A 24,087-nucleotide genomic window follows, 5' to 3' on the forward strand; every position below is an offset into this window, starting at 1 on the left:
AAATCACAGTTGGGAACACAACTCAGACTCTGCTGTGACTCTTACTCTCACAATTTATTAGATGGCTTTATTTGATTTCAATTTTCTCTTTTTCAAAAAAGTCCCAGAAAATTCAGCATTAAAAGGCAAATGAGTAAATAACCTAATCTTTTTTTTTAAAGATTTTGTTTATTTATTTTCAGAGAGAGGGGACGGGTAGGGGAAAGAGAGAGAGTGAATCGTTGATATACAAGAGAAACATTACTTGGTTGCCTCTTGCACACCCACAATCAGGGACCTGGCCTGGAACCCAGGCATGTGCCCGGATTGGGAATCGAACCAGAGACCTTTTGTTTCACAAGCTGGCACTAATCCATTGAGCCACACCAGCCAGGGCAATGACCGAATCTTTTCAAATCAACATTATTTGAATTAAGTTTTTATATAAGGACACGTGGAACACTAAAAATAAAAGTGAAAGAGCTAGGCAGGGAAATATTTTAGGATGATGTACTTATTTAGAAGCTGAATTTAAGTTCAAAGAAAGTGCTCAACTTGATGTCAGATTTAAAAAAAGATTAGGCAGAGAAGTGAAATTTTGTAAAAGATGAAACTGAAAACTTTTAAGAACCAAGAATGCAGAGTAACAATGATGACTGGAAGATGAAAGGAAAAAATACGTAACATTTCCAATACTCTTCCTGGCCAAAGAAAAGAAATTAAGATAAGACAGAAAAATCAAACACAAAAAACAGAGCTCTACACGATTGCAGTTCAATTCCCAGTCAGGGCACATGCCTGGGTTGCAGGCCAGTACCCAGAGCAGGGGACTCATGAGAGGCAACCATACATTGATATTTCTCTCCTCTCCTTCCCTTCCCCTCTAAAAGATAAATAAATAAAATCTTAAATAATAAAAAAAAAAGAACAGAGCTCTAAAATCTCCAAAACTTACAAATCAAAATATAACCTAGTAAACTTAAAAACTTTAACAAAAATTACTCCTATCACTTGGTTAGCTTTCTTAAATTGTGGTAAAATATACATAACAAAATTTACCATTTTAAATGTACAGTTCAGCAGCATTAAGTACATTCACAATGTTGTGCAACGCTGCATCACCACAATCCATCTCCGTAACTTTTCACCCTTCCAGACTGAAACTTTGTGCCCATTAAACAATAATTCCCCATTCCCTTGGCTAACTATTTAAATGCCCTCTCTCCCTCCTGTTTTTTTTCTGGGAAGAGAAGGGCATTTTAACTGGAGAGCACCCAAGCAGGAGAAAGAATCTCTTTTGACTCTGAACACCAATAATTTCTTATACAGTCTACCAGCACCCAAAAAACTTAAGACTCGGTTAACCTGAAAGTTAAGAAAATAAAGTAATATATTATTTATGTATATATCAACTCATTCCTTCAACTATGAACAAGACAAACTTCGAATTTATAATCTACTATGAAAGGGGCAAAATTAACAGAATATATATACTATGCTGACAATGAGGGTACTGAGATAGTGAACAATTTATAATGGTGAAGCGGGGGAAATCCACATACTACATTCCGGGAGGTGACATCTAAAATAAGACCTGAAACTGCAAGAGTTTACATGTCTGATTAATCTTTTCTTCACCCAGAGCACCTAGCATTATGCCTTTCACATAGTAATCAACCCAGTTTTCCTGGCCTCGATTTCCTCATTCCTGAAATTAACTTCCAAAGATTCCTTCCAAACACACAATGTGTTGGTTTAAGGAGGGTAAACTACTTAACAATAAAATGGACATGGGGATAGGGGCAGTAGGAGCAAAAAATGAGTTCAGAAATGGCTGAAAGACCCTAACTCTCTTAAGCAGAATCGAGCGCAAAAGCATACGGGTATACTCAAACCACTTAGCTGCGGAATGACTTATATCTTACACAATATACAAGCAGAAATCATTCACTCACTCAGCCTGAGAAAACACCTACGGCAGAAGCAAGAGAGGCTGAGAAGTGTGCAAGACTACACTAAAGAAATCTCAATTCTCATTTTTCTTGGGACTCTCCTGGCGAGGGGCCAGGAAGGTCCCCCACTTCTTTTGCTACCAGGACAACTGTACCAATCTGGCGGGACAGAAGAGAATCAAGTTCAGTCCCAGGAAGAGGTCAGCCACCAACCCCAGCGAGGGCTGGGGAGAATCGTTCCAGGTAGTCAGTTCTCCAAGACAAGAGAATTGACCATTCAATGGATCGTCTCAGAAGAAAGCTACAGTAAGATACCTCCTTTCCCCCAGCAGTATTCCTCCTCGGCCCTCAGTGAAGTGAGGCTAAGAAAGCGAAAGGCCCCGGGATGGGTCCCTCGCGGGTGCTGTTTTCCACTCGCCTGGTACATAGAAGGGAAACTGGGCACCTCTGGAGCAGCTGTGAAGGATCGGCGAGGTGAAGACGCACCCGCATCCTAAGGAAGAGAATTGGAAGGGAAAGGAGAGGAGCCCCCCAAAAAGTGTGAGTTCGACGGGCAGAGGAGAGAGGAAGTCGACAGGAGAGCAGGCGAAAGAAGGATCTCTAAGCCGGCTCTTACCCTCTGTGGGAGACGCCATCTTCCTACCCATGTCACGTGACGTGGCCAACCGTCGGCGGGAAAGCTAGAACCCACAAGCCACGCCCCCAAGGAGAAACCCTATCCCCAACTCCCAGTCCCATCTCGCTTCCCCCCATAGGGCAGTCTTTGCCTAGCCCCGCCCCCAGTGCTAGCCACAGCCCCTCGCGCACTGGAAGAGGTGGAGAGCCTGCAAAATTCTCAGAGGGTTTTATTTACTTTCCTCATTGGAGGTGGGGCCGCAGTTCCTGTGGCCAATCGGGGCTCCCGGTTAGGGGGCGTCTTCCCTGCGCGCTGAATACAGAGCACCCAAGTTAGGGGCGTCTTCCCTACCTCTGCCAACAGAATTTGCTGAGGCGGGAAAGGGGCGAGAGTGCTTCACTTCTGACCAATCGCCTACCCCCAAAACTGGGAATGGGGGTGGAGTCAGAAGTCACGGTGAGTGATTGGCTGGGGGGGGGGGATGGTCCTCTCCACCAATGAAGAGGAGCGACTGGATGGTGGGGCGAAGAGGAAAAATTGCATCTGCAGTTTTTCTAGGGAGTCACGGGGAGTAGAGGCCCCGGGAGGCGGAGGAGCATCAGCCCGGAACCATGGCGGCGGTGGTGGCAGCGGCAGCAGTGCGGGCTCGGATCCTGCAGGCGAGTGAGGGTGGCACCGTGGGGTCGCGGAGTTAGGAATTGGATACTTGCCGTCCACTCTGACTCAACCCTTTCCTGGCAGACCCTGCTGTTCCCACAAGACCTGCGGCCCTGGCCTATCCACCTCACTCCGTATTTGCACTCGTTGGGTCCAGCTCCAGATTAGCACCCCTGCCCTTCTTCACTTTTTGTTTTGAGCCTCCCCTTTTTTGCCTCTGGCCCACTCTCCTCCTCTAGCCCTGCCCCGTTACTGCTGTCACACTCTCTTGCCCTCACCTCTCCTCGGTACCGCCACATTCTTTACTTTTCACTTCTCCACCTGCCACCTCTCTCCCTAGAAACTCCCGTTTAGTCACTTTTTTTAGAGCTTTTTGCATCTGTCAGGAGCGTCCAGATTGTTCCCTTTTCCGACTTTATTTGACTGTCCACAATCCGAGTTTAAGAGGAGAAGGAGGAGACACAAGAGGGGTGAGGTCAGTGAGTGGACTTTGAATCGTCTTCTAAAAGTGTTTTTCTCCGAAGCAGCCGTTTGCTAAGCTATTTTCCACAGGCCACGGGCTGTCCCTTTGTTTGCCAGGACTCTCAGTTAAACTTGCTTTCAGCAAAGTTACAGTGTTTATGGTGGTGGTAAATAAGAACACACTTATGCTACTAGTTTGTCTCAAGCACATACAAGGCACCAATCATCTCTAAAACAGGTAATAGAAAATGGGAATCAAGGAAGACAAGAAATCTGAGTTCCAAGTTCTTGCTTCTAAGTCAGTGGGCCAACACACCTTCAACACTGCCCATGGGGACTGGGGTGGTTAGGTCCTCTAGGAAGCCACTTAAGGAGGGTTGGTAGAGCTACAGGAGCTCATGCCTGAGACCTGTGACCTTCAACTCTGTTCATAGTCTTTCCCTTCTTGTTCACAGTTTAGCAAGGACTTGGAATGTGAGGCAAGATTTGCTGCAGACAACATTCTCCAACCTGCAAGAAACAGCATTGCCCCTCCTACCCATTGTGTCCAACCTGGGAACTTCTTCCTTTATACTGCTGGACTTTTAGATAATATTGGTATTTACCAGGCTTAATGAGTTAGAAAGTTGCAGAAACTTATTTTTAGGGTTCTTAGCAGAGTCAGCAAAGGTTAATGGTTAAATATGCTGTTTAATGGGAAAGTGTGGAGTATGGGTTGGAAGGTTTGTCGGATGATCTGGCTTCATTCGTCTATTTCTTGCTGTCATCCAGTTTTGTTTTTCTAGTATCCTTTTTTGATAGTAGGAATGCAAAGTTTCCACCCTATGTTTCTATGTCTCCTTGAAACCTTTTAATGAAATTGAATTTTTCCTTTGCCTCCTTCCTGGCCCCTCAGTCACACTGAGTGATTAGGAAGAGCACCTGCCCCTGGCTGGTGTGGCTCAGTGGATTGAACACCAGCCTACAAACCAAACTTGCTGGTTCTATTCCTAGTTAGGGCACATGCCTGGGTTGCAGGCCAGGTCTCCAGTTGGGATTGATGCTCCTTTCTCATTCTTCCTCCTTTCCCCTTTCTCTAAAAATAAATAATTTTTTTTAAAGAAAAAGAGATCCTTAAGAGAGTTTTTACCTTTTGCATCAAGGAGAAAAATCTCCCTTCCCATGTACTTTATTTTGGAAACATGCTATTTTCTTACTCACTTGAAGAAACTTCTGAATTGAACTGGAAAAGAACAGAAACAGTAATCCTTAGCCAACTAGTAGTTACTGTAACATGAAACATGATAAAGAGCAATCTAGATTCCAGTAGTCATGAATTTTAGAGGACTATCAAAAGGACGTGTAAAGGAGAAAGTTCGTGACCTCAGTTAAAGTACATGTTCCGCATATCTTCTCTGTTATGGTGGCTAGTAAAATTTAGAACTTATGCTCCTTGTGGTATTATGATGCCCATTCGGAAAACCAGTCTTAAAGAGAGTCTCAGTGACTTGCCTCACTCATGCATAAAAAGCACAGGCTTCACAATCATACTTGGATTTTATCCCAGCTCCAACATTTTCTTTCTTTTTTTAAAAGATTTTATTTATTTATTTATAGACAGAGGGGAAGGGAGGGAGAGAAACATCAATGTGTGGTTGCCTCTCGCATGCCCCCTACTGAGGACCTAGCCTGCAACCCAGGCGTGTGCCCTGACTGGGAATCAAACCAGTGACCATTTGGTTCACAGGCTGGCGCTCAATCCACCGAGCCATACAAGCCAGGGCCAACATTTTCTAGTTTTAAGAATGTTTGTGAAGATTACAATTAATTAATATAACAAGTAAATTACCTAACACTTACGGCTAAAGTCATCCAGGTTTCCCAACTGGACTCTAGACTTAAATCTTGGTATCACTTTCTGGGTCAGGCACTTTCCCCAGGCTTTGGGAAAGGACAGGTAAATAAAATACTCACTAAAATCTCCATTATTGGAATGCAACAATAAGTGCTGAACAATAGGAATATAACAGGGCACAGCCAAGAGGGGGGGGACCTCCAAAAAAAGGGATTTGGAATGGGATCCAGAACTCAATGTGTATAGAAATATTCAGATGTCCTCATCCCTTCCCCCCACAGGTGTGAGTTGGGGAAGGAACAAATGGAGCAGGGCCATTGAGAGCTGTTTTTACAGCAAAGGCTTTGCAGCTAACCTCTGGCATGGTCATTTAACATATCTATAACCTTTAACTAGTTTCATAGATATGTTAAATAGCTGTGGCCATGCTCTGAGCCAGGGAGATGGAAGTGACTTCCACCCAAGATGTAACTGGGAGCAGGTACCCTGAGTTACAGCACCTTCAGCCTGCCTGGGAGCTTGGAGAAGATTGGCTCCAGGACATTGGCCACACCTGCCCAGACTCATGATGGCAGCCCAGTAAACTTGGAATAACATAGGAGTGCTGGCAAACGTAGCTGATTGTAGGAGGAGTCGGAAATGGGGCTGCAAAGGAGGCCTGGCACAGGGGTCTAAACCCAGACAGGGCAGCCATTAAAAGAGGGAACCACACAGCTGTGGCAGTGCAGAGAGAGAGCCATGCCCTTTTGGCAGAGTGAGGACCCCCTCTTGGCTCTGGTGGAAGAAGGGAGGATCACAAGGCTTAGCCAGAGTGCAGACCCCTGCAGCTCTGGTGGAAGAAAGAACCATGCGGTTTTGGCCAGAGGGCAGATCCCTGCAGCTTTGGTAGAAGAGGCCCACACAGCTATGGGGTGCTCCCTTTGGCTTCGTGACCTGGGAAGCAGGAGAAACTTTGCCTAGAAAAATGGGTACAAAGAACTCTTGCCAGTAGCCTGTGAGAAGGTGCCACATGACTTTGGATTAATTAGAGATCCTGCCTGGGCGGCGACACAGCTGATGGTACCAGCGGCCTGGAAACACGGATATGTGTTCTTTTACTGAGTTACAGTACCCCAAATGAGGGCAGGGGGAGAAGGGAGCGCTGTATGCCTCTGTGGGTATCCTAAAGGACTTTGATATTTTAATGAAGACAGTAGGTCACTACTTTAAGTCTGTATAGCATTAAATAAACATATCCTTTCCTTTTCACAAATCTCTGGCATTGAGAGATGTCTTTCTGATTGGTGGACATTCGAGCCCAGTAGGTGGTCCAGAGGGTATTAGTATACCATGCTCTGGAGTCTGGGCCCCTGTGTGTCTGTTCCGTAACAGCAGTGCACGGCATGTTGGACGAACATATGGGAAGAGCCCCAAACTCAACCTGTACAATTCAGGAAAGTCTTCCGAAAGGAGTTGGCTCTTGGCTTGAGTCTTGCAAGACTAGCACACCTTTAGCCAAGTGGAGAAGGGAGCTCCTGGTAAAGGAAATAGCAAACACTAAACAGAGAGCAAAAATTTTGATGCATTGACACATGGGATAGTTTATTCAGCCACCGTGCTAATGATTATTTCTTGGGAAATGAAAAGGAAGGCAATCTAACCTGTCAAAAACTGTGATAATGTTTTGTTCTACCAGATACAGTGCCTTTCATGCCTTCTTGACAGCAGGGAGGCTATGTGCAAGTGAGAAAAATAAAACTAAGTGGCCTAGAATGTTCAAGTTGGCTGATCCATGCATTTTCTGCCCTATTAGAAAGCATACATGAAACAAAATTAATATCAAATGATTTCTTGGTGAGTACTCATTCTTTCATTTCGCAGAATATGACTGAGGGCTTACTCTATTCCAGGAACAGTGCTGGGAGTTGAGGACACAACCATCTAGTGATCTGGGGGGAAAGAGACTTAATAATTAAACAAGGTGTTATTCCATAGTGTGATATGAGAAATAGAGGAATTAGGCTGTTGTATGAACTCCACAATCAGGTACTTAGCGTAGACCTGAGACTGACACTTCAGAACTTCCCAAGTCGGCTAGCTCCGTCACTCCCAGGAATTAAGCTTGTTTCTCCTTCTTCAGAGGAAACAGAACCATGAAGTGAGAACTTCCTCAACTCCCCATTAGCCAACCTACAAAACTGACTTGTGCCTACATACCCAGAGTGATGGCTAAGTAGGGAGCAAAGAAGTAGGAGTGAACCAAATAAACGGGATGAAGAAATTCCAGAGAAGAAGATAGAGTATGTGCAAAGACAAAAAGAGCTTAAAACCAGTTCCAAAAGGCTGGAACAGAGAGCAAGGAGGAATGTCGTAATCTTTGAAACTTGGGAAGTAAAGATACTGTGTAGAGTCCTCTACGCTACCTTAAGATCAGTATTTTCCCCCGGACAGTGGAAAGCCATTGGAGGGTTTTAAACAAGGGGGTGATCCGATCAGATTTGTGTTCTAGAAAGACCCTCTGGCTATGAGGTGGAAACTAGGTTCAGAAGATTTAAAGTTGAAATCCAGGTGCAAGGTAATGGTGGTGGGGTGTAGCAGGAGAGCTAGAGAAAAAGGGGTGTGTTCAAAGATTTTTAGGGGAACAAATTGCCAGGACTTGTTTTATTCACTGTGGGGATTTGGTGTGACATTCAGGTTTCTGGTTTGGCAACTAGGTGAACAGTAAGTAGTTCATTCACTGCAAGGAAACAGATCAGGTTGGTGGAAGATGAGTTTAGCTTTTCCAACAGGTACCTAAATAACAAGTAGAACTATAGAAAGAGTTGCACAGATACTACCCGAAGAGGAAGATTCTGGCTAAGGACTACACATTTTGGCATCATCGGGATCTAACTTATTAAGCCACAGGAAGTGATAAAATCACTCTAGGAGAGTGTGCAGAATGAGAAGGAAAGTCCTAAGACCTCTTTTTCTAGCCCAAAGTGGCCAGAGAGAGAAGAATGAACTAGCAACAAAGGCAGAGAAGTCGTCCAAGAGATAGAAGAGATACAAGGGTATCACAGAAGACAAGTGAAAAGGGGGTTCAGGAAGGAGAATGTGATGAACTCTGTTAGGTAAAATTTCCTAGGGATGAGAGACCAAAGAAGAGGCTGACAATTCCTTCATTACACAAAGTTTATTAAGGGAACTTATATACAGGGCCTGATAGAAGTAACACCTGCTTGAGGGTGGTTGGTAGGGTAATAATATGGGTGTAATAATTTCTAGTTTTAATTTGATAATTTCACCTAAAATATCGTGGTGTACTTGAGTGTGATGTTATGTTGCAGAATTACATGCTTATGATTTTGTAATGAAAAAGGAGCATTATTTGTGCCAGACCCTGTATTTATGAGGCTCATCTTGAGTGATGGGAAGGTGGTATGGGTACCCTTGGTGCCGTGTAGCAGGCACAGTGGGGTTCTATAGGGCAGGGCTGGTATAGGGTACAGGGGCCTGAGCTGCCCCAGATAAGGGGAAAATGCTTTGCATATTTGCTTGGGGTGTGGATTATGGCCTGTATCAGCAACCGGTGTGCCTGGGGCAGAGGGGAGGGGTCAGTCAGATAGTTCCTGAGGGGATTTTGGGGAAGCAATCTCTGTTTTGGCCAGGATCTATCCAGCCATCTAGCTAGCAGGGTCCCACAGCAGTCACACCGTGGGGTAGCCTCTCAACCGTACCTCGTCACCTCTGCTGAGAGGTCAATTACTAAAGATTCTGTGAGGTGCAGGAAGTTACTGGTATGGTATTTATTTTAGGCATGAAGGTTGGAACATATTGAAGAGTTAGTGGGAGATGAGGAAATAAATGTAAGTCATGTAGACAACCTTTGCTATTAGATAGAGGAAGGTTCCAGGTATAGGAAAGAAAGGGTCATTGATGGAAGTGCACGAGGCAGGAAAGGGCTTTGGAACACAGGTGCAGAAATTAGCCTTAGAGCGGAGGACAGACGCCACTTCAGTTGCCCACGGAACTGACTGTACCTCTGTCTCCCGTCCCTTTGTCTTCTTACAGCTTGCTAGCTACCTTCCCCATTAGAAAAAGGAAGAAGGAAAGGGTGAGTGCAGTTGCAGGTCAGTGTTGTAGATTTGCCAGTAGGAGCGGAGGTTCTCATCTGATGGTTTCTGTTTCCTCTGCAATAGGAAAGTAAGGTCAGCTCTTGAGAAGAAGAGGGAAAGTAGCAGAGTTGGAAGTTTTAAGATAATTGATAAGTTTTGAAATAGCAAGGAGAACAAATAAGTTGTTCATAATAGTGGAATAATAATGACATTTAATGAACAGCAGCTGCTTTCATATCTGTGCAGTCTTGATCACAATAACTCTGTGAAGTTGGTCAACAAGACAGACACAGTGCCTATTGTAACAGAACTTACAGGCTTTTGGGAAACAGGCAAGTGCCCAGGCAGTTACAACAGAGACAAATGAACCTGATAGGGGGAATATTGGCTGCTATGGGAATACGAAACGAAAGACACTTAACCTAGTCTGGGGTGGGGGGCAGTCAGGCCCAGGGGACCTTTCTTTTTTGTATAGTAGATATTTATTGAATATCTACTATGTACAAGGTTGGTATTGGGAACATGGCTATAAATAAGATATGGTTGACTCCATGAGAGTGCTGGTGGGTTAAAACAGCTTTTGTGAGGAGTGGAGGAGGAAGCAGACTAGGCATTTGGAAGGTCTGTCTGCTGACCCATAGGACCAGTACCCTCCCCCCAGACAGCGCTGCAAGTGCATGAGTTCTTACACTCCGTGAGGCTCTAACTCCTGGGTTAGCACGCTCTCTCTTCAGAGCAGACCACAGATTGTTAGATCACAGCTTTCTTTTACCCTGCTTTTGTAGTCCCGGGTGTTTCGGATTGCTCACTTTGATTAGACTTTAATATTCCTTAAATCAACTTTCATAACATATATACAAACTATTTATTTAGAAAGTTATGGTAACTGCCCTGGTTGGTGTGGCTCAGTGGATTGAGCGAGGGCCTGCGAGCCACACGATTGTGGTTCGATTCCCAGTCAGGGCACATGCCTGGGTTGCAGGCCAGTTCCCAGCAGGGGACCCACGAGAGGCAACCGTACATTGATATTTCTCTCCCTCTCTCCTTCCCTTCCTCTCTAAGGATAAATAAATAAAATCTAAAAAAAAAAAGTTATTCTAACTGATCTTCCCAGTATTCTGATTATACCCTATCAGTGCATGTGGCATTAAAAAATAGCTGTATTGAAATAAAATTGGCATGAACTATATATATGAAAAGTATACCATTTGATGTTCTAATATTTGTGTACCTATGAAAACATCGTCACAATCAGGATAATGAATACATCCATACTCCAAAAAGCTTTCCTTTTACCTTCTCCTCTCCGCCTCCCTCATCATCTTTAGGCATCCACTGGTATGCTTTCTGACACTACAGGCCAGTTCACACTTTCTTGTTTTATGTAAATAAATTATACAGTATGTACTCTTTATGTCCGACTTCTTTTATGCAAATTAACTACTATAATTATTCACGTTGTTGCATTTATAAATAGTTCATTTTATATTGCTGAGTAGAAGTCCAATGTATGGGTATACCACATTAGTTTCTCCATTGACTCATCCAGTGGTGGGCATATGGGTTGTTTCTAAGTTTTGGGCTGTTACCAATTAAGCTGCTATGAACATTTGTGTTCAGATATTTCTGTGGGCACATTATATTTGATACTTGGTTGTATACTGTCTTATATTCAACCCCTATTTTGTTAGACACCATGCTAAGTGCTTTTATATTGTTAGATTTATGGTACTACATTTTCCAGGCCAAAAATTAGGAAAATAGGGGTTAATGACAAAAAAAATTTTTTTTAATCTGAGCTGTTTGGAAATCGAGGACACAATCATTATGGTTTATTTTTTTCTCAGTTTGCTGTATCTCAGTCTCCTGTCTTTTCTCTTTAAAGATTATCTGATTCTTGCCCTAGCTAGGTTGCTCAGTTGGTTGGAGCATCATCCCATACACCAACAGGTTGTAGGCTCTATTCCCAGTCAGGGTACATGCCTAGGTTGGGGGTTCCATCCCCAGCTGGGGTGCATATGGGAGGCAAATGATCAGTGTTTCTCTCTCATATCAATGTCTCTCTCTCAAATGAATAAACATATCCTTGGATGAGGATCTTTAAGAAAAGATGACCTGATCCTTGAGAGCAACCATCAAGTCTTTGTTCATATATTCACAATAGCAACTATAATATTAAGCATATAGTAGCCCTTTACTAAGTTTTTAACAATTTTCTGCTCTCATTTATCAAAATAGTCATTCTCTTACTTCACAGGTTTCTTCCAAGGTGAACTCCACTTGGTGTCCAGCACCCTGCTTCTCATCTTCTTCAACGGTGAGTTTATTTGGCGTGAAAAGTAGACTTCTGAGAAGGAATCCAGTGTAATTTCGGGGTATTCCCCTTTATCTTCTCTATGGAATTGTGATCAGCGTATGTGTGAAACTTCCTTTCTATCTTGGTTTTCATATTTAATATTATGTATATTATGTTGTAAGCATTTTCAGTATAATAAGATGGTCTTTATACATGGTTATGATTTTAATGGCTACATTATATTCCATTAAGTATGTATAACCTCAATGAACTCATTTTTTCCATATAACATTGAGATTTGCCTCAGTTTTTCCATATTGTTTTACAAGCAATTATTTATAGTTGTTTCCCTTCTTTTAGATTACTTCTCTCCTGAAATAGGATTACTAAGATACAAACATTTTCATGGCTTCTAGAAGTTTAGTTGAACCTGCCAGAAGATTTGTGCTTCTTGGCAGCCTTTAGAGTTGTTTCTATGGACCTTGTCTGTCAGCCATTTGCAGCGTCTAAGATCTGATAAACAGCTGTGGTGCTCAAAGTCCTTTCTGTGGAGAAGCAGGCACACACTCTGACACAGTACAAGGGGGCATGCCCCAGAAAACTGGACTTATTTTTGGAAATTGTGTATTTATTCTTACACATTTAAACTTCAGTCACCTTCAAAGTGCTCTCCATCTGATGCAATACAAGACTTTTTTTCACTGCTCGAAACAGTGTTTGAACTTGTTGATTTTGATGCCTTTTAGTGCTGCCATTTTTTTTCACCTCCTCCACATCTGCAAAACGTTTCCCTTTAAGGACTTTTTTCATTTGGGGAAACAAAAAAGTCACTAGGGGTGATACCAGGTGAACAGAATGTGTGGGCAGATGCACTCGTAAATCACCCATCATGAAATGGGCAAAGGCGTTGAAAGAATCTTCCAGAAAATTCCCTGAAGCCCAACACCTCTCACAACAACGCCAGCTGGTCCACTGATACAGCTGGGTTCCTAGAACACCCACCTGGAGGGGGAAGCCTGCAGTGTGAGGGGTCTTCCCTCCAGAAGATGATTGTTTCTTTTTAGGGGAGGTCCTTCCTCCTTAGTCCTTCACCTTTTTTGGTGAAAATGTAGTGAAAGTACACTTCTTCTCAAAAAAGGGTCACAGATGAAAACATTTTAAAACATATTTTGATCATAAAGGTAAGACATTATCATAATAATGTGACAGAGAATCAGCTGGGCCAGAAGTCATAATAGCCCGTCTTTGTTAACACCGAGTCTGCTGCTTTTTTAGTTTCAGCTTTACAGTGACGTGTGTTTACTCATGAAGTTCCATGTGTGACTAGCTGGGAATGTCCCATTTTCAGAGACATCACAGTATTGAGAGGCTCTGCCCCATCTTAACGAACACTGTAAGCAAGTACATTGTGTATCACTTTCCAAGGGGTAACATCTGTAGAGAGCTGTACATTCGTTATCAACCTGAATTCCTTCATCTTTGTGAAAGTAAGAGACAGAAGTAAAGCAATTAACTAATACAATATTATGTCTGTATGTGTTTTCCCTCCCAGCCAACTGTAAAGCTCTTCATTGATGGGAAATTTGTGGAATCCAAAAGTGACAAATGGATCGACATCCACAACCCAGTAAGCAAAGCTGCCCAGACTGACTAGCCTAGAATTCTGGGAACACATCCGGAAAGTGGACACCTGGGTGTCTGTTGTGAAGCATGTAGTGTTGCCTTTGTGTCTAGAAGAAAAACGGAGAAGGTGGGGCAGCAGCAAAGCGTGATGTACTGCCTTTTCCCATCAGGCCACCAATGAGGTCATTGGTCGGGTCCCTCAGGCCACCAAAGCTGAAATGGATGCAGCCGTTGCTTCCTGCAAACGTGCTTTTCCCACTTGGGCAGACACTTCAGTATTAAGCCGTCAGCAGGTCCTGCTTCGCTATCAACAACTTATTAAAGAAAACTTGGTAAGAAATCTGAATGACACCATTTTCCAAACTTATCTAGAGGAGACTCATCACACCACAGGGGCCCAGTTTAACTGCACACTCTCCGTAGCAGCCAGAGACGGGTCCTGGCCGTTTCTCCTCCTCACACTACCTCTGCCCAGTTTCGTCCTTCCTTGGCTGCCCGAGAACTGGGAGGAGGCACATCCTTGCATTGGTTTCTATCTGTGTATTTTCTGTGTGTTTGCTCTCTAGAAAGAAATTGCCAGGTTAATCACACTGGAACAAGGGAAGACCCTAGCAGATGCTGAGGGAGATGTATTTCGAGGCCTTCGTAAGTTGGGAGTCTCTCATGGGGAGTTTTGGGGACCTTTGGGAAAGAAGCAGGGGAAACTGGGAGGCAAAGATCCCGTAATGAGAGATTGCTTTTATCCTTTATGTGGATTTTGTTATCCCTTGATATCTTTTTTAATACTTAGGGAAAATGGCAATACTTCTCAGGGATCTATGAAACAGGTTTACTTCATTCTTTGTTTTAGTTAGCTGATCTTCCAGTAAGTAAGTACATTTCACTGTCTTTTTCCCACTTACAGAATCTTACTTTGAACAATCCCTTCACATGGAAGATTAAGTTAGTATTTCTTCCCTCTGTCGTGGGCCTGAGCCACTCCCTGGCCTCGGGGCTTACTGGAGCCTGCTAAAGCTAAGTAGTGCACAGTTTGGGCCGCTGGTGGCCTGACTGCTTCTCCTCTGTTGCAGAGGTGGTTGAGCATGCCTGTAGCGTGACATCCCTCTTGCTGGGAGAGACCATGCCATCCATCACCAAAGACATGGACCTTTATTCCTATCGTCTGCCTCTGGGGGTGTGTGCAGGCATTGCTCCGTTCAACTTTCCGGCCATGATCCCCCTTTGGATGTTTCCCATGGCCATAGTCTGTGGCAATACCTTCCTCATGAAACCGTCAGAGCGAGTGCCTGGAGCAACTATGCTGCTTGCTAAGCTGCTCCAGGACTCTGGCGCCCCCGATGGAACACTGAACATCATCCACGGACAACATGAAGGTAACTGCCCTTCAGAACGAGGCACTTGATCTGGCTACCCAAAAAATCACAGTGTTGAGTGGTAACAGGGTGTTCTAGAAAGAGGAAGCTAGGAAGGAAGGGGTTTGCTAGTAGTAGCCTCCATGTTTGAAGGTAGCGTTTGTTGACTGTTTTGCCATCTGCGTGCTAAGGTAACTAACTGGGGAGTAGTAGTGTTTCTCGCCCTACAAAATATACTGGGACAAAGAAATATGGATTAGGGCAAGGCACGGATAAGATTAAAGAGAAAGTTTTCACTTCAATATCAAGAGAATTTATGAGGATATTTCATTCAGAGAATCTATGGACCTCAAAGAGACTGAAGGCCTTCTAATTAATATAATAGCTACTATTAAAAGGTGCTTCTGCCCTGAGTGGTGTAGCTCAGTGGACTGAGCGTGGGCCTATGAAGCAAAGGTCACCTGTTCCATTCCCAGTCAGGGCACATGCTTGGGTTGCGGGCCAGGTCCCCAGTAGGGGGCGTGCAAGAGGCAATCACACATAGATGTTTCTTGCCTTCTCTTTCTCCTTCCTTGCCCCTCTCTCTAAAAACAAAATAACTAAAATCTTTTAAAAAAATAATAAATAAAAATTGCATCTGTGTTTCTAATTTAATCTTTATAAGAACCCTTTGGGATAGGTGCTATTATTTTTCCATTTTACAGATAAGAAAGTTGAGGCATAATGAAATTAAGTAATTAGCCACTGCTAGAAACTATCAAAACTGCAAGGTACATACCCAGGAAGGCTGGCACTGGTTTTTACTTTTAAATAGTCACGTGCCGCATGACATTTTGACCAACAGCAGACCGCAAATACGACAGTGGTCCCAAAGACTATATGGAGTTGAAAAATTCCTGTTGCCTTGTGACATTACAGCTGTTGTAACATTATTGCACAAGACATTACTCACACGTTAGCGGCGTTGCTGCCGTGAACAAACCTACGGCACTGCCACTGGTAGACAAGTCAGCGTATACAGTTATGTACAGTACATGTGCTGATAGTGGTGATAAATGACTATATAACTGGTTTATGTGTGTACTATGCTACACTTTTTGGTATTTTAGAGTGTGTACTTTCTACTTAGAAGTTTACTGTAAAAATGTGTCATGCCGGTGGCAGACTCGAGTTTACTGTGTCTCTTGATCGCATCACATTCTCTTGTGTTTAATTTAACCTCATACTGTTTTGTACAGAATCACGCTGTGCTGGCTTGTAGCCTATGAACAACAAGCTATACCGTGTAGTCTAGGTGCGCAGTAGGCTGTACCACCTAGGTTGGTGTAAGTGTACTCTGTGATGTACGCACAACAACACAATCACTTGGTGATGAATTTCTTGGAATGTAGCCTCCTCATTACGTGCACACTATGCTGTCTCTCGTGAGGGTGCCAGAGTATCTCAGAGTTCTGGTGTCTAGTGACAGTTGAAGGAATATCACATGCTTAAAGGACAGAAGTACTGAAGGGCTCTTATTTTGGAGGAAAATAGGAGTTTTATCCTTCATAGTTAGATTGTGGACGTTCTGGAATCCAAATGAGAAAAATAAAGGGAAGAGGCTAAATAGAATTTGTAGATTAAAGAATTAAAAGGACAAAGAGAGAAAGAACTTCAAAATGGGAATCCAATAGAGAAACACAGAAGTATGAAAACTTCTCCTTCATGGGAGTGGGGAAAGGGAAAATTTGTGATGTTGAGAAACCTATAGCCATTTGTTCCTCCATGGTAATCATTTCTTTTCTTCTTTAAGCTGTAAACTTTATTTGTGATCATCCGGATATCAGAGCAATCAGCTTTGTGGGATCCAACCAGGCAGGAGAGTACATCTTCGAGAGAGGGTCGAGACATGGCAAGAGAGTTCAAGCCAATATGGTGACTTCTTATTCCTTTTTCCCCCTCAAACTCTGTTAGATGTGTGAAAATTGCTTCAGCCAAGGGGCCACTCATCCCACTCTAATGCCAGTGTTTCTTTATTCCCTTTGTATCCCGAAGAGCTTTCCTTTAACAAATGAACCTTGTGATGAGTTGTAGTCTGAGTTACATTAATTACCTTTTATCTTATGCAACAAATTTGGGTGCCAAAGGGCGCATTTTCCCCTGAGAATGTTATTCAGATTCTTTGGGTTTTAGTGGTAACAGCCGAATTCTAGTTCTAGCCCTTTTTCTTCCTTCTACCCTTCATACCTTTTCTTGTTTTAAGGTGTATCCTAACTTAGTAATGTCAAAACACCTTCTTCCCTAAAAGGTCAGACTATTTGAAGCACTGGAAGGAGCCCACTATCCGTGTATTCCTCGATACCATATACAAAGTCTAATTACTACTCTCTCACCCTTTGACTAATGCTGCATAGAGGAGAGCCACCTATGCCCAGGCTTGGGAGCTTCGTGATGTGCCTGCTTATTTCTTTTCGTGACTGAATGTGTTTTGGCCAGTTTGACTTACGTCCCTCCCAGTTCACTATTAATTAATTTATTGAGTGAATTCTGTGTCTAACAGTATACTGTGTGTAATTGGATAAAATTAAGGAGCCGACGTGGTATTTATCTGTGCACTCAATTGTAGTTGTATCTGAAAACGTGTGGAAATGACCATGTGTATGCAGTCTGGGGGACCTCTGTCCAGAAACTGTTTATCAGGAGAGGTCTGCCTCCTATTTTGCTTTTCAGCTGCCTACTGGCATTATTACTGGCAGCTGTTTGTTTACGCTGCTCTTATAACTGGAACCCCAGCAGGCAACAGATTCTTTCCTAGCTAATTTAGGAAAGAGGAGGAATTTCCCACTGGCTCCTGGGTGCAATGTTTAGCCTATCATTTTGACTTAATGTGATGATTGGGGCTATTGTGTTTTGGTCTGTTTTGATCTAGATGAGCACATATCAGTTAACCTGGAGACTTGAACAATATTACCAGGACTTAAGCAGTATCAAAATAATAAATCTATCCTCAAAAAGCAATAAAGGTCCTGTCTGGTTGTAGCTCAGTGGGTTGAGCTCGGGCCTGCGAACCAAAAGATTGTGGTTCAGTTCCCAGTCAGGGCACATGCCTGGGCTGCAGGCCAGTTCCCAGCAGGGGATGCACAAGAGGCAACCATACATTGATATTTCTCCTTCTCTTCTTCCCTTCCCCTCTAAAGATAAATAAATAAAATCTTTTTTAAAAAAAGCTTTAAAAAAAGGCAATAAAGGATAAATTCTCCTGTCCTTATCTTAAATTTTCATTTGGAATCTTAGATTCCTTGCCAAATTTCTTAGCCTAATTGTGTTTTGCCAAGGAATATTCATGTGCTTTTCTATTTCCTAGGGAGCCAAGAATCATGGGGTAGTCATGCCAGATGCCAATAAGGAAAACACCCTGAACCAGCTGGTTGGGGCAGCTTTTGGAGCTGCTGGTCAGCGCTGCATGGCTCTTTCAACAGCAATCCTTGTGGGAGAAGCTAAGAAGTGGCTGCCGGAGCTGGTGGAGCGTGCCAAACACCTGAGAGTCAATGCAGGTAATCGGGCATCTGCCTGCCTCTCTACACTGCATCTGTGGTACCAAGCTCTTGGTTTTAACTTTGGCCTTTGCTAACAGGAGCAGTCATGTCAGTTCTTACCATTGCTTCCCTTTACACTGTACTTGTTTGGTTTCATCTTTAGTTGGCAGTCATAATTTATGTTACTGAAGACCTCAGACACTTCTGTGTTGTTTTACAGGAGACCAGCCTGGAGCTGATCTTGGCCCTCTGATCACCCCCCAGGCCAAAGAGCGAGTCTGCAGTCTGATTGATAGTGGAACAAAGGAGGGAGCCTCCATCCTTCTTGACGGTCGAAAAATTAAAGTCAAAGGCTATGAAAATGGCAACTTTGTTGGACCAACCATCATCTCAAATGTCAAGGTAAACAACTCTGGATTATTTATTTCCCAAACATGGGAGCTAATGGAATTTGATCCCTCCAATTTATAAATGAGGAACTATTTATAAATTTAGTGACTAGAGGCCTCATGTCTTGCCAGGATTACTCAGTTATTTTATCTAGAGTCTGTATAAACCTCCTCTCTCACTCCTAATCTCTCTTCACTCTATTAGCAGTCAGCAACCTTTCCATAATGAACTAGATGGTGAATATTTTTGGCTTTGCAGGGATACATAGTCTGTTGCAACTATTCATTCAACTCGTGACATTTTAGTGTGAAAGCAAGCATTAACATTGTGTAGCTGCGTTCTAATAAAAACTTATTTATGGTCAATGAAGTTATAATTTTATATGTTGTGATTGATTTGTTTTCAAGCCATTTAAAAAACTTAGAAATTATTCTTAGCTTGTTAGTGCTACAGGAACAGGCACCACGCCACATTTGGCCCAATGGCCATGTTTTTCCGACCCTTATCTTGCATTATACTTGCTACTTACTTGTTTTACGTTAATTTTGTCTTCCCATTCCTGCTTGCTTCCTAGCTTATAGCTATTGCAGCATCTCCATCAACACATCCGCCACCCTGTACATATTGAGTGCTTACTCTGCGCCCTAAATTTAGCTGCCTCTTCACCAGAAAATGACAAAAGAAAAAAGAATTTTTATTTATCAAAACTCTACAAGTCTCTCAGCTACAATTAACGATGAAGTTGAGGTTCAGAGGCTTTTATTTGAAATACATGTGTCCTCACTAATCCTACTATAATCCTGAATAATTGAGTTGAATATAAGTGTAATAGAAATTATGAAATCTCTTGTCAAAGAACCATAGAGGAAAAGTCCACTTATAAGCAGTAAACACAGCTCACTGCCTGCAGTGGTGAAGCACGTTTAGAATGTTTAGGATGTTCCGAATGGGACCTGATGCCAAAAGGTAAACGTACAGACTCATTTGGGAGGCAAAAGAGTGAATGAGAATGGGTTGTTTATGTTACAGAAAACTCAGCCCAGGGTTTCTTTAAATAGGAAAACTCCCCTGTGGTGTTTTAAATATAAACTTGATTTATTAAAAATGGGTTTTCATGGGAGTTTTCAGTAACATAATAAGTGTATAGACAGGTTAGACAAGTGTGAAAGTGGGTGATGGGTCAGACCTACAAATATAAGTGCTTGAAAGAGAGGAGTGTGCTTGTACACAATCGGAATTTCAAGTTATTTATATGACTGGTAGCTGGGAAGGTGGAGCACAGCAAGAAATCACCTCAAAAAATAGGTGGTTTAAAATGAAGAGAGATTACTAGCATGAAAGCTGTCCATGTGAACAGTGGGTACTAAAGAATCAAATAGGCATAAAACACTGACTTCTTTTGTGGATGTGTCACTCATGGCAGCCGAACATGACCTGTTACAAAGAGGAGATTTTTGGCCCAGTTCTTGTGGTTCTGGAGACAGACACTTTGGATGAAGCCATTAAGATTGTAAACGATAACCCATATGGAAATGGGACTGCCATCTTCACCACCAATGGAGCCACTGCTCGGAAATATTCCCACTTGGTAGATGTTGGACAGGTTGGTGAACAGAACTTTCAGGAAGCTCCCGTAGCCATTTTTGTTCTGGGGAGATGCTGAGCAGTGATCAGTTGCTGTCCCTCTGGTCTCCCATGATGCTCCGTTTCTTCCTCAGGAATAAAAGTTCACGGTGTGGGAGTTGGGTGGAAGGTGGACATTTAAAATTGGTCTCTCTAATGCCAAGCATTTATGCTTCTAAATGGAGAGTACCTTTGCTTGAGTGTGTTTCTTAGTGTCTGACGTGGATTTGTTCTGCTTTAGGTGGGTGTGAATGTCCCCATTCCAGTGCCTCTACCGATGTTCTCGTTCACTGGCTCTCGATCTTCCTTCAGGGGAGACACCAATTTCTATGGCAAACAGGTACCCGTGTTTTTAAAAGTATCTTTCCCTCTAAGAAACTCTCTTTAACGTATTCAGGAACAAGGATTCTGCAAGGAAAAGCTTGCCAGTAGCCTCTGTGGGGTCACACATTGTTCAGTGGTTCTTGTCAGTAGGTTCCCTAGAAAAGATTTAAAAGTTAATGAGATTTTGCCAAAGCTGCTTCTTGCCGAATAAATCAAAGGAAAAAAAGTTTTAGGGAATGAACGTGAGGAGGTCCAAGCTTCTGTATATGCCCTTTCCTCTGCCTGGGACCCTCTTTCCGCCTCCCCGTTTTCATCCGACTGACTCTTCATCGCCTGTTATGTCTCCATTGAAAGAATGGACTTCTCCAGAACACCACTTCTTCCCACCAGCAGCCCCTTCCTCAGTGCTTTCATGTGTGCACCCTCATGTACTCCCCCTGCATGTGTCTCTCCCGTAATAGTTACTCATTTCCAAAAAAATTTATGTAGCATCTTCTTTGTACGGAACACTATTCTAAGCACTACAAACACAGCACTGACCAAGGACAATACAGCAGATCTGAAAACAAATTGCCTGGGTTCAAGGCCCAGCTTGGCCGGTTATTAACTCTGTTCCTCAGGTTTCTTCATCTGTAAAATGAGAATAACAGCAGTGTGTGTATTTCATGAGGTTGTAAGGTATTGCCACGTCCTTCAGCAGGTGCGGTTGTCCTGAAGCAGGAACAGACATGGCATCTTCAAACAGCAGAAACGGGCTGGAGCCCGGGAAGTGAATGAGTAAGAGAGTGGGCAGAGATGAAGCTAGAGAGGAAGGCAGGGACGAGTCCTACATGCGGGAATGTTTAAGCCATGTTTCCTAAGAGGCCTTCATCACGCTTTCTTTATTTACCTGCAGCACCTGCAGAGCAGGCGCCCAAACGTATGTTGAGCAAATGGGCTAGTGGAAGTTATTTGTAGTTCTACAGAAATACAGCCATTTTGATTAAAGAATAAAAATCCAGTAATAAATTATATTTTTTCTGTACATGTCTCCCTTTTATAGGTTAATAAAAAATTGAATTGGGATTGCATAGCAGAATATGAAAATGTGGCCAATTGGTAAATAAAAAACTGGTTATTTGGAGGCTCATGATACAGTTTCTGACAAAAATCACAGCTTTTGTAAAACTAACTAGTTTGATACTATTAACAAAAATTTCTTTATAACTTACTCTGTAAGTGAGGCTTCTTGGAGGAAAAGACTGACCTCATATAGAGTTTGAAGTCTTAAATTCTCAGGTAATTAAATTGCTAATTTGTATTCTGGAAGGAAGACATGAAAGTATCATTCTTATGTGATAAAATGTAAACTTTAGTTGTATCTTATAATGAAAGTGTGTAACAGTCTCTAAAGTTATCTTCAGTATAGTAACATGGCTTAGCCCTGACTGGTGTGGTTCAGTGGATTGAGTGCCAGCCTGTGAACCAAAGGGTTGCCAGTTCAATTCCCAGTCAGGGCACATGTCTGGATTGCAGGCCAGGTTTCCAATGGGGGGAGCACAAGAGGTGACCACATATTGATGTTTCTCTCCTCTCTTTCTCCTCCCTTCCCCTCTATGAAAATAAATAAATAAATTTTTTTTAAAAAAAAACATGGCCCAAATTTTGTCAAGTAATTCTTGAAAAGTATTTTAATCAAACTAGTGTGTTTTTTCCTAACAATATCTTTCTAGCTTTTTAGTAATTTGTTGTTAGATCTGTATAGTCAAATCTCTTTTGCTCAAGCTTATTCTTACAAAAATAAACTATATGTGAAGACTTAAATATGCAGAACTTTTTTGGCTTACATGTTATAGGTGATTTAGAAGTGAATGTGTGGCCCTGGCTGGTGTAGCTCAGTGGATTGAGTGCGGGCCTGCAAACCGCACGATTGCGGTTCGATCAGGGCACATGCCTGGGTTGCAGGCCAGTTCCCAACAGGGGACTCATGAGAGACAACCATACATTGATATTTCTCTCCTTCTCTCTCCTTCCTTTCCCTTCTGAAGATAAATAAATAAAATCTTTAAAAACAAAGAACTGAGTGTGTGTATCAGACATTTTACTTTAGATTTGTATGGTATTGTGCATTTTACTACTTGAGTGTAGCTGTTTATCACTGACATTTGTCAGAAATGGCCTAATCTATATTTCATTCCTTCATGGGAATGAGAGATTTGTATGCCATTTCCTTTTCTCCTGACACATTGCTGTGAGGTAGGCATTATGTCCCAGGTGAGGCCCAGAGTTAAGCAGTAGCCCAGAAGGAGTAGAGGCAGGATTTGAGCCATGTCTCAGAACCTCAGAGCACATGATACTCAGTTGTAGGAACAGAATGACTTACAAGCTTAACAGATTACATTGTTTCATCTTTCCACTTATATGATAATGCTCTCGGCTAGTTTCAACATAGTGGTAACTAAGGTTTGACTGTTTACTCTGTGTCAGGTATGAGGCCAAATGTTTTAGATAAATTTACGTGAATTTATTGCACTTATTCCTTAAGCGGGAAAGTGAGTAGCACTTCACAGCACCACCTTCAAAAGTCCATTAAAAGAGGAATCATGAAACCTCCCAAAAATATATTCTGTTTTTTTCCCTTGTTCTCTGTAGGGCATCTACTTCTACACTCAGCTAAAGACGATCACTTCTCAGTGGAAAGAAGAAGATGCTACTCTCTCTTCACCTGCTGTAGTCATGCCCACGATGGGCCGTTAGACACGTGTTTGTTCCAGACTCGTCCGTCCTACGTAATCTGTTGGTGACCTCCTTCATTTGCCAACTTTGCCGAGATCAGATGCCTGGGAATGGAATACCTTGTAACTAAAATCTCTCTCGGGACCGTTAACCCCTGCAAAGTTGCTACAAGGAGAGACTCCCAGCGTAACTCTGAAACCTCTCTCTGAAACTGTGTTTTCACTTACTCTTCATACTTCCCTTTCCGAGGTAACTCTTGTTAACTGTGAAATGCTTATCTGGAATGAGAGCTTAGACCTGTTTTCCAAAAATTCTCCCCTTTTCTGATGACTTGATGGGAAGATTAGTGTTTGTAAAGATCCTCCGTAAGTGGGAGAGGACCTCCTGGGTGGGGAAATAGGATAGAAACAATCCACCCTTTGGTTGGCCCTCGAGCACAGGCTTACACCAGTGGGGGAGACCCTGGTACCAGGCTTTTCTGAGCCTCTCACCGCACACTAACTGAGTTATAGTCCGTCTCTACTTATCCCTCAGTTGGAGGGATAAGTAGAGATGGAATATAGCTGCTTCTCTCTTTTGCTGAATGCCACTCTGTCCTAGTGATTCGTGACCACTGAATTCTATCGTTGTCTCTGTTCCTGCTTCTTAAAACCATTTCTCAAGGATACCTCAG

The 24,087-nt window shown here is 42.8% G+C and overlaps 3 protein-coding genes across 5 annotated transcripts in view; 1 reads left to right on the forward strand and 2 right to left on the reverse strand.

The window, feature by feature from the left end:
* Positions 1-2,637, reverse strand: part of LIN52 (lin-52 DREAM MuvB core complex component) — an 87,401-nt gene extending 84,764 nt beyond the window's left edge. For both annotated transcript variants that reach the window (XM_037031207.1, XM_037031206.1), the window contains exon 1: positions 2,548-2,637. In XM_037031207.1, coding sequence (XP_036887102.1) covers positions 2,548-2,578 — 31 coding nt within the window. In that variant the 5' untranslated portion in view covers positions 2,579-2,637. The remainder of the gene's footprint in view (positions 1-2,547) is intronic.
* A 422-nt stretch (positions 2,638-3,059) lies between these two features.
* On the forward strand, positions 3,060-23,708 carry ALDH6A1 (aldehyde dehydrogenase 6 family member A1). 2 transcript variants are annotated; one of them, XM_037031392.1, is made up of 12 exons: positions 3,060-3,206; positions 11,834-11,893; positions 13,425-13,499; positions 13,666-13,827; positions 14,062-14,140; positions 14,566-14,868; positions 16,640-16,761; positions 18,191-18,380; positions 18,583-18,764; positions 20,176-20,355; positions 20,617-20,715; positions 23,331-23,708. In XM_037031392.1, the coding sequence occupies exons 1-12, from the start codon at positions 3,159-3,161 to the stop codon at positions 23,433-23,435; spliced, it is 1,605 nt and encodes a 534-aa protein (XP_036887287.1). In that variant the 5' UTR covers positions 3,060-3,158; the 3' UTR covers positions 23,436-23,708. The 2 variants fall into 2 exon arrangements, with proteins under 2 accessions (XP_036887287.1, XP_036887288.1); XM_037031393.1 differs by lacking the exon at positions 3,060-3,206 and adding an exon at positions 9,564-9,591.
* BBOF1 (basal body orientation factor 1) overlaps positions 20,219-24,087 on the reverse strand; it is a 35,144-nt gene continuing 31,275 nt past the window's right edge. Inside the window, exon 12 of the mRNA XM_037031394.1 lies at positions 20,219-20,854. Within this exon, the coding sequence (XP_036887289.1) occupies positions 20,843-20,854 (12 nt within the window). The 3' untranslated portion in view covers positions 20,219-20,842. The remainder of the gene's footprint in view (positions 20,855-24,087) is intronic.

This window comes from Sturnira hondurensis, unplaced genomic scaffold (assembly GCF_014824575.4).
Source record: "Sturnira hondurensis isolate 20B ecotype Veracruz unplaced genomic scaffold, ASM1482457v3 Scaffold0021143, whole genome shotgun sequence".
NCBI lineage: Eukaryota > Metazoa > Chordata > Mammalia > Chiroptera > Phyllostomidae > Sturnira > Sturnira hondurensis.

Excerpts from the sequence above, each read along its gene's own strand:
- ALDH6A1 (XM_037031392.1), top strand. The coding sequence starts at position 3,159 with ATGGCGGCGGTGGTGGCAGCGGCAGCAGTGCGGGCTCGGATCCTGCAG. Across the intron at positions 13,500-13,665 it reads GGATCGACATCCACAACCCA|GCCACCAATGAGGTCATTGG; the intron begins GTAAGCAAAGCT and ends TTTTCCCATCAG. Across the intron at positions 14,869-16,639 it reads CATCCACGGACAACATGAAG|CTGTAAACTTTATTTGTGAT; the intron begins GTAACTGCCCTT and ends TTCTTCTTTAAG.